Below are 14297 nucleotides of genomic sequence, written 5' to 3'. Positions count from 1 at the left end.
GTCGTTCTCTGCTTGCTTTGTGTGCTTGTGCCCTGTTTCGCTGAGTCCTTCTTGCACCTCTTAACGTGATAGATCATTGCATGTTATTTGAATTTGACTTTGACTTTACCTTTTAACTTTGTTGCTTAGTTCACGTTCATTTTCATTTCATTTCATTTCATTCCATTCCAATTACTTTACCTTTAGCTATTTCGAAACGAGACACCAAGAAAGCAAAAACCCCTGGTGGGACTTCCGAGACGAGACGCGACATTCGATAGCTTAGACGGAAAAAGTCTAAGATCTTCGGTGACTTCTTTTTTACTTTTCGTATCGCCAGGATCTATCTCCCCTTAGCGTTGAACGCGTTATCTCATTCTTGCCCTAGCGTCTATATAGATTCAAGGAATCGTGAGTCCCCCTCCCCCCTTCCCGTCCATCTCTCAAAAGTGTTCACTCAACCATTATCATCGTTACCCCATCTTCATCTATTCATCCTGTAACTCATCAACAACGCCTCCTCCCTCATACCGAAGAGGAACCCATATAACTAATTCTTTCCTGTCGACCACCTCATAGAATCAGTTCATCCCCCTTACCAACTACCTTCCGATCTCTTTGAAAGCACCACCAATCAGCATGTCTTCGACAGCCATGTCCTTCTACCCTTCCGGTACCCCTTCCTTCGAGCCTATGTCCCCATGCTTCGAGGACAGAACTCACCCAGCATCCCTTTCCATTTGTGGCATTCACAACCCTGCTCTTCTCGAGCTCATCCGAACTGATGTCTCGCGCGAGATGGTCTGTAAGTATAACATTTCCGATCTTCAATTATGATACTCTTGACTGACTATATCGCATGATCATAGACTACCTCGCCGATCGAACTTCATCAGTTATCGCTTGTTCTACCAAGATCGCCTTCCCTCCCTCACCACCCCCTACACCCTCTAAGGATGGCTACCAGGCACCTGGCCTGCCCTCTCTCGAGACTTTCATCGCTGTCGTCTGTGAACAATCCAATGTGCAAGTATCAACTTTGTTGGCTACCTTGGTCTACTTGGAAAGGTTACGACATCGATTACCAAAGGTCGCCAAAGGAATGCCCTGTACCCGACACCGAGTGTTCCTCGCTACTCTTATCGTCGCTGCCAAATACTTAAACGACTCCTCACCCAAGAACAAGCATTGGACCAAGTACGCGCAAATGTTTTCAATCGCCGAGATCAACTTGATGGAAAAGCAGTTACTCTACTTGTTAGATTACGACTTGTCTATCAACGAGCAAGAGATCGTCAATAACTTTGAACCTTTCTTATCGAGATACACATTCGATTCACCATACGCTTCATCCTCTTCACCTGAATTGCCCAACACTCCTCCTACACCTGTCCGAATGCCTCAGACCGTCTCTCAGCGACCGGTCAGCCATCGACGCGTATCGTCCAAGGGAGATATCACCTACATCGCTCCACCATTGGATCGATCAGGTTCATCGTCATCTTTGGAATCTGAGGATATGCCTCTGACACCTCAACAGGTCTCTCCTCCAGTCATGTCAAAGAGTAAATCCAGCAGTATGAGATCAGTATCATCCGCTCAGGTCCAAATACCTCCAGCGATCTACGAGACCCATAACAATTACTCAATTCCTCGATCAATGACTACCAACTCTTTCAAGGTTTACGAAGGTAAACAAGCTCCTGCTCCTGCACCGGTCTCCGCGGTGAAAGAGGGTTTCTTAAATAGGTTACTCCGATCTTCTGAAAGGAGACAAAAGCCTAGGAGCAAGTTAGAAGAAGATGAAGAGACCGTTGCAGCCCTTTCATGGACTGCCATATAGGATGATAGAAGAATACATTCCGATTTTTTGGGTTTTATGGTGGCTTTTAATCGATACTCGATAGAACGAGAGCATTTGTAGCCTTACGACAACACGACAACGACAACATCAATACATTTTCCCTCTCAGCATGGTAGTTTGGTCTGGTCTTACCAACGATTTATTCACTCTTTTAGTATAGATTCGCTCTGTTCGGATTGGTTGGATTAGGGGAGAAAAGAAACGTACCCTGGTTGGTATGGATCTTAGTCGTGACCACGATACTAGTAGATATTTTTTGTAGCACCATGTCATCTTATACAATACATACATCACATAGATTCAGTGGCTAGATTAAAGAACATGCAATGGCAGGATCTTCATGTTCAACTATCTTTGCATGTACAGTTGCAAGCATACCAGTAGTCGTGGACTACATGAGGATACAACGTTTTTTTTTTCTCTTATCTCTACGCAAGCAGGCCTCGGGTTGTGTGATGCGGTGCCTGAAATTGGCTTTGCTGTTTTGATATTCCAATTCCACCAAAATATTGGAAAAAAAAAGACCCATCAAAAGCCATCAAAAAGGTCATTCGAGTCATGCTCATGCATAGAAAGCAGCATCAAGGCATTCATTTCCCTTCTCACCATCTTCTCTCGACCATCGCTCCCCCCATAGATCTGTCGTAGAGTACCGGGACGAATTTCAGAGCAAAATCGACCATGTCCGAGCTGTTATCACCTCCTGCAGATGGTGCCGGTATCCCCTTGACCCAGACTCAGAAAGATCTCGTAGGGGGTTCAGTGGGAGGTATAGCTCAGGTCCTTGTTGGTCAGGTGAGTGTCTACGCGCCATGGACATCAGCATTTGACCATTTCGACGAGCTGATGAGGTATGGCTCCCAGCCATTTGATATTGTCAAAGTAAGAATTCAAACTGCTCCTCCCGGCACCTACGCTTCTCCTCTGGATTGCGCTACCAAGCTGCTCAAGGCGGACGGTCCATTAGGATTCTACAAGGTGAGTTGATGTCAATCACACTTACACTATTCTCTGAGTCGAGGCTGATGGGGTCTATCAACATTGATGCTGGATATAGGGAACATTGACTCCTCTTTTGGGTATTGGAGCATGTGTGTCCATTCAATTTGGTGCCCTCGAGGGAGCTAAGAGATTCTTTGCTGGAAGAGCTAAAGGGAGGGAGCTGAACTTGGGTGAGTATAGTATCTTAGTCTGTTCGGTGGTAGAGGTAATCGCTGAATGTATCAACAACATAGGCGAATTGTGGATGAGCGGAGCCATAGCGGGAGTAGCCAACACTGTAGTAGCCAACCCCGTCGAACATATTCGTATACGACTGCAAACTCAGCCTGCTGTCACACCCAGATTGTACAATGGTCCGTTGGACTGCGCGGCCAAGCTTTACAAGCAGGGTGGTGGGTTGAAAGGCGTCTTCAAAGGTCAGGTACCTACAATTTGGAGAGACGGAGTAGGATATGGGTGAGTATTTTACATACAATCACGGTACGAATGGATGGATTTAGGTTACCATGACGCTGATCTGGTATCATACCGATATGATAGATGCTACTTCATGGCGTATGAAGCACTTGTACAAAAACATCTACGAACCACTGGATTATCAAGAGAGGAAGTATCTCCCTTGTGGGCAGTCACATATGGTGCTGCAGCAGGATACGCATTATGGTTTTCGTGAGTCGTCACATTCTCTCAAACTTCTCAACCACAAGGCAAAAGCTCGTTAAGAGAATGGATGATGATGCTGATGTATAATTGATCAACAGTATCTACCCAGTTGACGTGATAAAATCCAAACTCCAAACCGATTCACTCGACCCTACCAAGAGGATATATAAAGGTATGATAGATTGTACGAGGCAGACCTGGAGAACTCAAGGGTTGAAAGGCTTCCTGGGCGGTTTAGCACCCACTCTCATACGGTATGTCTGCAACAGCTGCCAGAAGAAAGAAAGGGGTAGAATGCTGATGGATATTACCATTCTTAGTTCACCTTTCGCAAACGGTGCTACGTTCGTAGCGTTCGAGTTAGCCATGAGAGCTATGAACTAGGATAACGGTTCAGTAGGATAACGGGTCCAAGCCTAGAAGATCGCAAATCCGATGCTTAAATAGATTGTGTATCGAAGCATCGCCCATAATTGTTTATACATGTGCTAGGAAATGCATATATCTTCGAGTCACCATTTCGTTAGTATATCAAATTAGATATTTTTCCTTTGTTCTTCTTCTTGCTCGGTTTCCTCAAATACAGATACAGGGACAGACCCAACCCGAAAACCTTCTCTTCTTCCCATTCTCATTCGATTCTACGTGACCATTCCCAAAGCCCAAAATATACAGCAAAAACCTCATCCTCGTTGAGTCCTATTTCTCATTTCCTCTTGTGCTTGGATATGCCACAGTCTAGGTCTTATGATCCAATCTTCAACAATATCCACAGCTTTGTCGGGTTCAGGAGTTTGTCGGGTTTGTCAGGTTCGAAGACTTTCCTGGCTTGATGACGACACATCTACAGTCCCGCTTCCACAACCATCATTAATGACTACTTTGGTGTTAATCCAGCTGGCATCCTCAAAACAATCTTCGGCTGTTTCCCACCTGAACCTGAACCTGTACTTTGTGGTTTTTCGTTACCGTGAGTAGGTGTGGAAGGTATAGGGAAATGATCGTTTATCGGTTGATCATTCTGTGGCTGTTCAGGCTCGGGGTTAATACCATTATCCTGAGATTCAGGTTGTGGTTCAAGTAATGATAAAACGAGTTTGGCAGCCTCTACATCTTCTTCGGATGGCTACAAATCATGATTAAGTCAGTCAAACATCATTTATATGATCACAGGTATAACAGTAATCGAACTTACATTATTCAAATGAGCATTATGTTTCAGTGTACCGCTATCACACCGCGAACCTCACATATCAGTAAAAGCCTCAGATGAACGTGAACTATCACATACCCATTCTTTTGGACTTTCTCCCAGAAGTCCAACCTGATGATTCTCTCGGGAACTCTGAATTTCTTACGATTGATCACCAGATCTTCGTAATCCAATGGCGGACCTTTAGGAGGATCTGGTTCAGGTATGACCACAATATTACCATTATTGGGTTGATGGCGCTGATCGATATCGACAGTCTCAAGATCATTTCGAACGGTTCTTCGTCGTGGCTAAGAACATTGAGAATGTTGGATGTCATATCAGCTAATGCACATCATTCAGGAAGTAGGACAGGAAATACACCACTTACCAAAGCTTGTTCAGCATGATTGGGACACATCCATTTCCTACCTGAATTAGGCATTGACGATAATGGTGGATCCAGACAATCCAAATGCCAAGATAATGAACAATAATCACACGAAATGATTTGTCTCCAAGCCGATTCAGGATCAGTGGTGAGAGAATGATTGGGCAAAGATGATCCACCACAGACATAACATGCGATAGGCTTGTTCTTGCCATCTCGAGTTTTGAAAGGATCACGATCTTCTTGAAAACCTTTTCGACTATTCGTTAAAATGACGATCTAGAATCAGTACAAGGTGTTTTTTACACTAAGGGAAACAGTTTGTATATAACTCACTCATATTTGGTTCGAGTTTCTTCGGCATCAACGTACTCTCCTCTTGGAGCTGTGCCGACTGTTCGTGATGTTGCTTATCAGCCTGCATTCCTATATCGTATCTGTACTGATAAGGGTATTTGGTCACGTCAAGGAAAGAGTGAACTCACCACCTGCAAAGTATGTCCTCAGAGTGGCCGGTAACCTGAACTGACAAGGGTTTTCTTCGTCCACCTTTTTACTCAATTGCTTGAAGACCATTGGAATGGGTTTCAACTCCTTTTCTTTGGTCGGTGAAGCGGTCTCGCGCGATTCCTTCAGCTAAGGTCATATCATCACTTGTCAGTATACAGCACTTTCAAAACGGATGATTGACTCATGACTTCTTATGAGGATGAAGAAGAGATATATTCTCGAAGGTTCACTACATCCTTTGTGGGTATGATCACAACCAATACATTCATACTCACAAAAACAGCTGACAGACGGAAAATCCACTTACCCTTTCAGCTCTGCATTTCTTACAATACCAAGTCTCTTCATCTGGCAATTCGTCAATCCGTAGAGGTGGTTCTAGACACATGAAATGGAATGATCGGGGACATCCATCGCAGCATAGAAATCTGCCTATACCTCTACATGCAGAACAGAAATCTTGATTTGGCTAGGATAGATCGACGAGTGATGTCAGCTCAAAAAAAAATTGCTGTTTTGATCTCGATGTATTCGCACAATCATGTATTTTGAGTGAAGAGAGAAGATAAAGGACATGTGCAACGTGATCGGTTGGTAAAGAGGCAATATACTCACCACATCGACATCGACTTTTCCTTTTCCTTTCTTCTTACCCCCTGTCCCCTGTCCAGTAGCCGTCCCATTCCCAGCTCCACTATTATTAGCCTTATCTGCCGTTCTGGGTGTTCCACCAACTCTGACATCTTTACCACTTGCCGACACACCCGTTCTCTCCCCTCCGTCTCTTCTCTGACCCGGTGCTGCCCTAGACCTCAAGCGAGATTCGAATCCTGCCGCAGCCTCTTTCCTTATCGCATCTGCGTCTACTATATCAGTGGGGATGGTTGAGGTCTGTAAAGCCTCGGGAAGTTCTTCGGACGGAGGGGGAGGAGCGAAGATTGATAATGCGCCGTTGGGATTGGAGTTGGAAGGTCCAGGTGAGCCGGTTAAGGGGGTTCCATTGGGTGATGGACGACCGCGTGTTGGACGGGAATTGGATAAAGATGTTCTGTGAATATCAGACCGTATGAGCATATGCATGTGGGATGCATGAGGGAGAATGAGAAGTGTGATGTAGATGAGGTGTGATGAAGAAGACGATGATCATGATGGATGAAAACGTTGGGTGCCACACTCACTCTGCCCTTCTCTTCTTTTTTGAACCTTCCCCTTCCCCTTCTCCTGGTGCAGATGCATCCCCAACTTTATCCGGCGTACTATCTCTACTATCCTGATCACCGCCTGCACCTGATCCACTAGCTATTGCCTGTTGTGGAGTTGAGGCTGAAGCTGATGTCGACCCGCTCGGACCAGCAGGTGGCATACGAAATACCAGACTGATCCCTTTGGTAGTCATCAATGGCGGTGGGGAAATCCTCTTCCTACCTCTTTTCTTGGGTCCACTCTGCGTCTGCGGCTGTGGTTGCGCAGTAGGTACAGGTGTAGCACTAGCATTGGAATTGGTATCTACCGGAGGTACAGAAGATGTGTTGGGAGTCATCAATATATCTTGTTGATTATCAACCGTAGTTGCAGTATGTGAAAGTTGCGGTATCGGTGTTACTTCATCGTTCTCATTCTGCGGCGCTTTGGCTTTGGCTTCTGCCTCTTTCATTTTCCAATACCCATCTTTCGCACTCCTCTTTGGTCTATCCGATAGTGGTGTCTGCGTCTGAGCTTGATGTTCTGAAGATGGTCCGGCTGTATGTGATGATGCGACATTTGGTGCTACGGTGGCGGGTGAACGGGAGTGTGAATGGGAATGTGAATTGGATTCTTCTGGTGGCGGTTCATCTTCACTACGCCGTGCAGGTGGAGGCGTAGGCGTGGCTATGGGTGTGGGCGTATCCACATCCATTATGGATGTATGATTGGGAACGATCAAGCTGTTCACTGGTGTTGAATTTTGTCCAAGATGATTTGTTGTATAATGTGCGGCGAACAATTGTTATTGGACGTATGTGTGGATGTGGCGTTGAATTTGGTAGGGTGATGGCGGAAGTGGGTCTGAGTCTATTTTTCATGGGATGATATCTAAATTGGAATGATCACTCTTTGAAAGGTCATCCCAAGGCTATCAATGAATTGTATAGAGTGGAGTTGATTGTTGCTCTTATTCTCAGAGAGAATTGAAATCGACTAGTGGTATATGTAGGAGATAGAATCGGATTGGAAAGTGGGTTAGATAGAAAAGTGAAAGAACGAGTGGGTGAGTATGCAATACAATTGCAGTTGGTTTTGGTTTTAGTTGGTGACGAAAGAAAACCGATCCATTCGAAAGTGCCACATTGGCATATGGACCAACCCAACTTAACCGGGATGCGTAACAACACACACACACATATCATCCTCCTTATTTCCTATATATCCTTAATTTTGCTCGGCGGTTCCCCTGACGCCGCGAGATTGGCACTTCCAATCTTCATTCAGAAGCAAGAGCAAGGTGTGATATCAATTATTGACTATCATTCAAGGCTGTGTATGACATGCAAAGCGCATGGCATCAACAGTGGTTTCTCCCGGTCGGTCGGGCAAGCTTCCACAGAACCTGCACCATGGGTTGACTCAACCTTACTCTACTACCAACCTAAAATCAAAACTAAAAATATTTTGCACCTGTATGTCTGCATCGTCAAATCTCATTTGAAGCATCATCCATGCAGTAGTATCGTGGAGCATTGCAGTTTAGTGCATGGGCAATCGGTTAGCCAGATAGCATGATAGGAATGCATATTTATGATTAATCTATAAATGTCTGCCCCTCTTCGACCCATCTCCCCACCAGTTTCTTTTCACAAAACCAAAGGAGACGGGAGATACGTGAGCTTTGAATTGTCACATCCTGTCTTTCTCCCCTTCTTTCGCCCAATCCAAGATCGACTACCAGATAGACTATCGACCCATATTGAAGAGCCAGAAGGCGACGTAGAAGGAGAAGAAAAGAAGGTTGCGTAGGTTGAAATTTTCTAGTATAGCAACACTATCAGAAGAGACGTATCGTGCGTGGCATAAAGTGGACTGAATCCGATTTAGCGCAACGGAGTTTTGAAAACGACTAACTCATGTGGCACTCTTGCCACTTTGCTCGAAATGAATTAGACCAGGAACATTCCAGCAAGGTGAGGGCGACGGGATCGACGTGCTACCAGTTACCTCACCCCTATGATGTGATGCTGATCTACTGCATCACCCCCTTTGAAACAATTTCGCTAGCAGCCGCGAACACTCATCAAGCACGACATAAGACATCATGAATCTACAGAGCTAAGCTTATTAACCTAATCCACTTTGCCTGCATGTTATGGTGCTTTCGACAAGTTACTCGGCGAGAATCGGATTCTTAACGTGACTATGATGGAGACCCCCCGCGGTTGCCCTAGTTAAGGGAAACAAGTCAGGAGGAGTTTTTATCAAATCGGTCTTCCGAGCTGATTTGCAACTACATTAAGTTTTATCTTTGCCTGTCGTCCGAGGTTGTCTTTGCTTTTGAGCTTGCCGTATGGATAAGTCTTAGTGCTTGTGCTTGGCAAGTTGGAGGTATTTCCAAATTAAACAGGTTACAGGAGGCGTCCCTAGCTCAAGTCTAGACTTGCAGGCTTCTTGTAGCTCTCAAGAGAAGCACGGCTGATGTAATGCAAAATGCATTCAGTTTTGAACGTGGGTGATCTACAGACAAAGAAGTACCTTTGCTTTCCCAAGCACGCCACGCAATGCAATGCAACGCGAAGCACACGACCATCTTTATGACAGAAAAAGAAAAAATCTCGGTGATGCGATATCATATCAAAAATGAAATGTCGAGAAATGGTGTGATTGAATTTCCTGACCAATCTATTTCCCTTAATCCATGACTCTGCTTGCTTGATAATTTCCATGCAGCCCACATCGTTCATAGAGATAGATATATAATGAGATGCATGGGTTTTTCGTTTTCCCCTTCTTCTTTGCCTTTCATCCATAACCAAAAAAGTCTCTTATTGCTTACTTCATTAACCAGAATAATTTAGAAGCAAAGAAAGATGACCGCTATCACTACCACATCAACAGAGATTCTCGACCAAGTACCAATCGGTAAACTGAGATTGAACGGTCAGCCTAAAGATAAAGTGGCCAAAGCTCAAGATGACGAACACGATAGTGGACATTCGACAGAAGACGATGATGAAGTCGTTGTAGTTGATCCATACAACTATGTTGTGAGTTTTGGCTTCATTGTGGGGTTAGAGTGTCAGAGACGCAACATAACATGCTTATTTTCGCTTTTGGTCTTGGTTCGCTTAGGGAGAGACATTCGGTTCTGGACCAGGTGAAAATTACCCTTTTGCCGAATTCCTTCGTAAGTCCTTCTTGTGATTGTCTGCATCCTCACCCTCGTACAACGTCTGAGATGTATTGAAATTGAGACCATACGTGATAAGATATAAAAGAAGGACAAACAGAAACTGACGATGGAGTGATTTTTTTTTTCCTTGGTCGCGTGACACAGCTCATAATCCCGACCGAACCGAATCCGACCCACCCTTACCCCATTTCGATATCCAAGATAGGGGATTGAAAGCTCATCCCAATGCAGCTAGGTTGAGAGCGTTCGTAGAGGCCCGAGGAGGCAAAGTTAGAGACCAGTTGGTCGCTGTCGGAACTGTTATCGAAGGTGATATCAAGTTGGAAGAGTTGGGTGAAGAGGAGAAAGATGATTTGTGAGTATGAGATTCTCACCCTTGTCTTGTCTCTAGGAACATATATGGCGATAGTAAGATGGGAGGAAGAAGTGGTCAGTGGATTTATATGCTGATTGTCTGGTGCTGCATTGTAGAGCCCTTCTGGTTGCTCAGCGAGGAGTTGTCTGTAAGTCACTCGCTTAATCACATCTATATCGCTGCTGGTTTCAGTCCTAACAAACATATGGCCGTAGTCTTCCGAAATCAACACTCCCTCACGATCGAAGCTCAGAGAGATCTCGGTAAACATTTCGGACCATTGCACAAGCATGCGACTTACGCTACTCCAAAAAGAGGCGATTTGGATGATGTAGTTGGTGAGTCTCATTTATTCCAGCCTGCTCAATCTAGTCCAGTCTATATCACCCTCGGGCATGAGCTAACAAAGTGGCTCCTTCTACTTTCAGTTGTCTATGCCGACCACAACTCTCGACCTGATCTCTATGCTTTCTCTCGAGCAGAGCTCTTCCACTCTGATGTTACATACGAAGTACAACCTCCCGGAACTACCATCTTGAGATTATTGACTACCCCCGAAGTTGGGAATGACACCTTGTGGTCATCTGGGTGAGTCTTCTCTCTCCCATATTCCTCAATTTGCCCCAAAGACTGACATTCAGTTGTTGCTCGGTCGCAGTTACACAGTCTACTCATCACTTTCCAAACCAATGCAAAAATACCTTGAATCCCTCTCAGCGATTCACTCAGGATATGATCAAGCTGCCTCTCGAACTGGTATAACCAAAATACCCAGACGTCAACCTATCGAGACAATCCATCCGGTAGTCAGAGTTCACCCTGTAACTGGGATCAAATCCGTCTTTGTCAATCCTGGATTCGTCACGAGACTTGTGGGCGTACCGAAAGCTGAAAGCGATATGATCTTGAATTTCTTGAAGGATCAGTTCGCCCAGCAGACGGATGCTACCGTTCGATGGAGGTAAGTATCAATCTGCTACTATGTTCAAGCCTTGTAAATGGCATAACAGGCTAATGTCTTGCATGGTTGACGTTGTACAGCTGGAAATCTGGTGATGTAGCCATCTGGGACAACAGGATCGTCAATCATTCAGCTACTTTCGATGCTTACGTGAGTCAAGCCATGAATACTTAAGATGTAGTATAGGAGACTGACTGTCTTTGATTTTTGCGCTTAATAGCCATCCCTCCGACATGGTCTTAGAGTAACTCCCCACGCCGAAACTCCAATCTCAGTTGAAGAGTACGAATCTACCACTGGTCGAAAGGCTAAAGACTGGTTGGAAGAGAGACATAGATCTTTGGGTATCAAACCTCTCGCAAGGGATGATGGTAAGACCAAGAAGAGGGCTTTCCGGGATTAATCGACCAGATTATGAGAGTAGGAAAGAGATGAAAGAAAGGGATGGACATCACAGTCAAAGTTGTAACAAATGTAAAACGCTCAACCGCTTCGATTAGTAGACAAGTGGAAGGAAGTGAGCAACTATTGTAAAAAAGAGGATTCAACACCTCATATCATTACCACATACGAAAATAATGACTTTCTCAAAAGGTTTTGTATATATGATTATAATAATAAAAATTGATATTGTGGACGGTATCTGTGGTATATACTTTATACTATCACACATTCATGCATGTGATACCTTGTGGACAACAATGCATTTCACTCAGGCCGTTTGGGAGGAATCGCTTCCGACGGAACCATCAACAAACAGATCAACAACATGACGTTTTGGCTTGGGATCCTCCCTTCAAAGCAAAACACATACTAGCGCAGTACAATATAGTAGGATTACTTTCCCTACATCAATCTTATCGCTCTCTACTATCACTCACGATGGGAGTTCCCACAGCATTGTCGGATCCTCCTGCGTATCTTGCTCTATCAAAATTCAATCGGCAACTCAAACGATGTCCACGGACCAACCTCTCAGTGACGTTCTCGGATATAGGGGATGAAAAGGGTATACCTCTGCTGTACTTACTTCCGAGTGGGTGTAGCAGATGGATTGCAGCTCCTATGGGTGGGTCCTGAGTTTCTCGGTGCGGCATCAGATCGGGAAAAGGGTGTTCATAGCGTTGACGCGAAATGTTATCTTTACAGATCCACTCTTGAAAGCGTATGGGGTACGAATGATAGTGGTTGATAGACCAGGGTGCGGAGGGACTAATGAAGTCCCTTTAGGCGAAAGGATCGATCGATCATGTGGTGAATGATTCTCTACTAGCGATCAGCGAAGGATGAACGAACCTCCAAGCTGACCATACGGTATGAATGACAGAGATGATCGTGTCGGTTTTGGAGCATTTGAATATAAGACCAACGAACATACTAGCTTCTTCAGCCGGGATATAGTGAGTCCATCTAACCATGTCGATTTACAAAATCAGATTCTGTTGTTCTTTTCTATTGACGCTTTACATGTGCTGATTATGTCTATTCCTCTCAGCTACGCTCTTACACTCCTGACCCGACACCCATCAGCATTCTCAACGGGCCTCAACCCTCCTCCGAGGTTATTCCTCATCGCACCCTGGAGTCCATTGTTGCCTGTTGATCATCCGGATTACTGGCCTTTCAGATGGGATTGGATACCTAGTCCGTTGATTGCGACTCAGCATCTGACTGTGAGTAATTAGTCTTCCTACAGTAAAAAGAAGGATAGAGACCTATGGTGGTGGTACAATTCGTTCTACTCAGCCAGATGTGCACTGAGGTCGAATATGGAAACCTTGCTGATGGACGATTTTCTCTTCGTATCTTAGACCCCTCATTTGATCAAAGCCGCTGCACAAGCTCAGAAAGCTTATGATACAGGCATAAAAGTGTTCAACAACAGTAAATCGATAGCGGTAAAATGGTTCAAGTCAATAACTGAAGATCCCAATTCGCCGTTCTCGACAGCAACTACAACCTCAAGTCTGACTCCGACTCCGATCTCTTCCACTACGAATACCAGCACACCTTCAAATGTAGGAACCAATGAGAATGGTGGTAATGGTGATATCGCTAAATCCGCCAGTGATATATTGAACAATATCAGAGGATCAACCACAGCCAAACCCTCGGTGGGCGAAGGTACGGATATACCTGATCTTACGGAAACTACCCCTATGGAGAATGACGAAGAACAGGATGATGCATCTCAGCCTAAGAATAGGCTATGGGGTAAATGCGAATGTTGTGTAGCTTGTGTGAGCTTTCCAATCTTTACGCTTTTATTGTGTGTCAAATGATAAAGCACTGATCTTGTCTCTCGATAATCTTTGGCAGCTGACCAGCTCTTATATGAGTGCGGAGAATGGGCAAGGAATAGGACAAGGTAGGTGATACCTCTTCACTGATGCCGATCAAGGCTTTTAAAAACGGCTCAAGAGGTTTTAAGCTAACATAATCTATTGTAGAACACCTCATATGCCTAAATAGAGGTCCAGAAGATACAGGCTCCGAATGGCTCAGACGCACCGTCAAAGATCTAGCAGATACAATCGAATTTGCACAATTGGAGAATACCCATCTTATCAATCCAAGTCATCTGAATGATGATCAGAATGGAGAAGTTAGGCACAAGAGGAAAATACCATATCCAATTGATATTGACGTTTGGTGGGGATGGTTGGATGACATGGTACCAAGGAAGGGCCAATGTAAGGACTCAAATTCGGGCAGTAAGAGGAGGGATGAAAAGCTAATCTCTGATGAATGAATGATAATAGTGTATTTCAACAAGATACTTGACGCTTATCCCGATACGATAAAGCTGACGATTCATGATGTCGAAGATGGAGATCATACGGATTTGTGAGTGAACCTATTACATTGTCGATATAGTGAGCCTGTTTGACCGATAAATGTTGAGCAGGTTATCGAGGTCCGAAGGTATACACCAAGTACTATCGATAATCCAATCGCAAATATCTATATGAATGGATTTCCTTCACTTCTTCTAACAT

At 44.6% G+C, this 14297-nt stretch overlaps 5 protein-coding genes across 5 annotated transcripts; 4 read left to right on the top strand and 1 right to left on the bottom strand.

Annotated features, from left to right (window-relative positions):
* Nucleotides 1-618: 618 nt before the first annotated feature.
* Nucleotides 619-1822, top strand: V865_000324 (uncharacterized protein; the record flags this gene model as incomplete). Its single annotated transcript, XM_066224155.1, has 2 exons — nucleotides 619-784; nucleotides 849-1822. 2 exons carry the CDS (start codon nucleotides 619-621, stop codon nucleotides 1820-1822), a joined length of 1140 nt encoding a protein of 379 aa, XP_066080252.1.
* A 702-nt stretch (nucleotides 1823-2524) lies between these two features.
* V865_000323 (uncharacterized protein) lies at nucleotides 2525-3892 on the top strand (the record flags this gene model as incomplete). The annotated part of the gene is made up of 7 exons (XM_066224154.1): nucleotides 2525-2638; nucleotides 2708-2821; nucleotides 2901-3015; nucleotides 3079-3301; nucleotides 3386-3514; nucleotides 3607-3762; nucleotides 3829-3892. The coding sequence occupies 7 exons, from the start codon at nucleotides 2525-2527 to the stop codon at nucleotides 3890-3892; spliced, it is 915 nt and encodes a 304-aa protein (XP_066080251.1).
* Nucleotides 3893-4385: 493 nt separating this feature from the next.
* V865_000322 (uncharacterized protein) lies at nucleotides 4386-7498 on the bottom strand (the record flags this gene model as incomplete). The annotated part of the gene is made up of 9 exons (XM_066224153.1): nucleotides 4386-4634; nucleotides 4704-4737; nucleotides 4800-5011; nucleotides 5092-5350; nucleotides 5428-5485; nucleotides 5577-5727; nucleotides 5909-6070; nucleotides 6217-6649; nucleotides 6780-7498. The coding sequence occupies 9 exons, from the start codon at nucleotides 7496-7498 to the stop codon at nucleotides 4386-4388; spliced, it is 2277 nt and encodes a 758-aa protein (XP_066080250.1).
* Nucleotides 7499-9659: 2161 nt separating this feature from the next.
* Nucleotides 9660-11701, top strand: V865_000321 (uncharacterized protein; the record flags this gene model as incomplete). Its single annotated transcript, XM_066224152.1, has 9 exons — nucleotides 9660-9836; nucleotides 9922-9976; nucleotides 10127-10337; nucleotides 10454-10485; nucleotides 10553-10675; nucleotides 10766-10925; nucleotides 10996-11298; nucleotides 11379-11448; nucleotides 11519-11701. The coding sequence occupies 9 exons, from the start codon at nucleotides 9660-9662 to the stop codon at nucleotides 11699-11701; spliced, it is 1314 nt and encodes a 437-aa protein (XP_066080249.1).
* A 479-nt stretch (nucleotides 11702-12180) lies between these two features.
* Nucleotides 12181-14149, top strand: V865_000320 (uncharacterized protein; the record flags this gene model as incomplete). Its single annotated transcript, XM_066224151.1, has 8 exons — nucleotides 12181-12367; nucleotides 12448-12552; nucleotides 12626-12698; nucleotides 12794-12971; nucleotides 13110-13538; nucleotides 13618-13666; nucleotides 13749-13991; nucleotides 14061-14149. 8 exons carry the CDS (start codon nucleotides 12181-12183, stop codon nucleotides 14147-14149), a joined length of 1353 nt encoding a protein of 450 aa, XP_066080248.1.
* Between the last annotated feature and the right edge of the window lie 148 nt (nucleotides 14150-14297).

The sequence above is a fragment of the Kwoniella europaea genome, chromosome 1, assembly GCF_036810445.1.
Source record: "Kwoniella europaea PYCC6329 chromosome 1, complete sequence".
In the NCBI taxonomy this organism is placed as follows: domain Eukaryota; kingdom Fungi; phylum Basidiomycota; class Tremellomycetes; order Tremellales; family Cryptococcaceae; genus Kwoniella; species Kwoniella europaea.
Note: the sequence above shows the minus strand (reverse complement) of the source record. Positions and strands in the feature narration are given on the sequence as shown.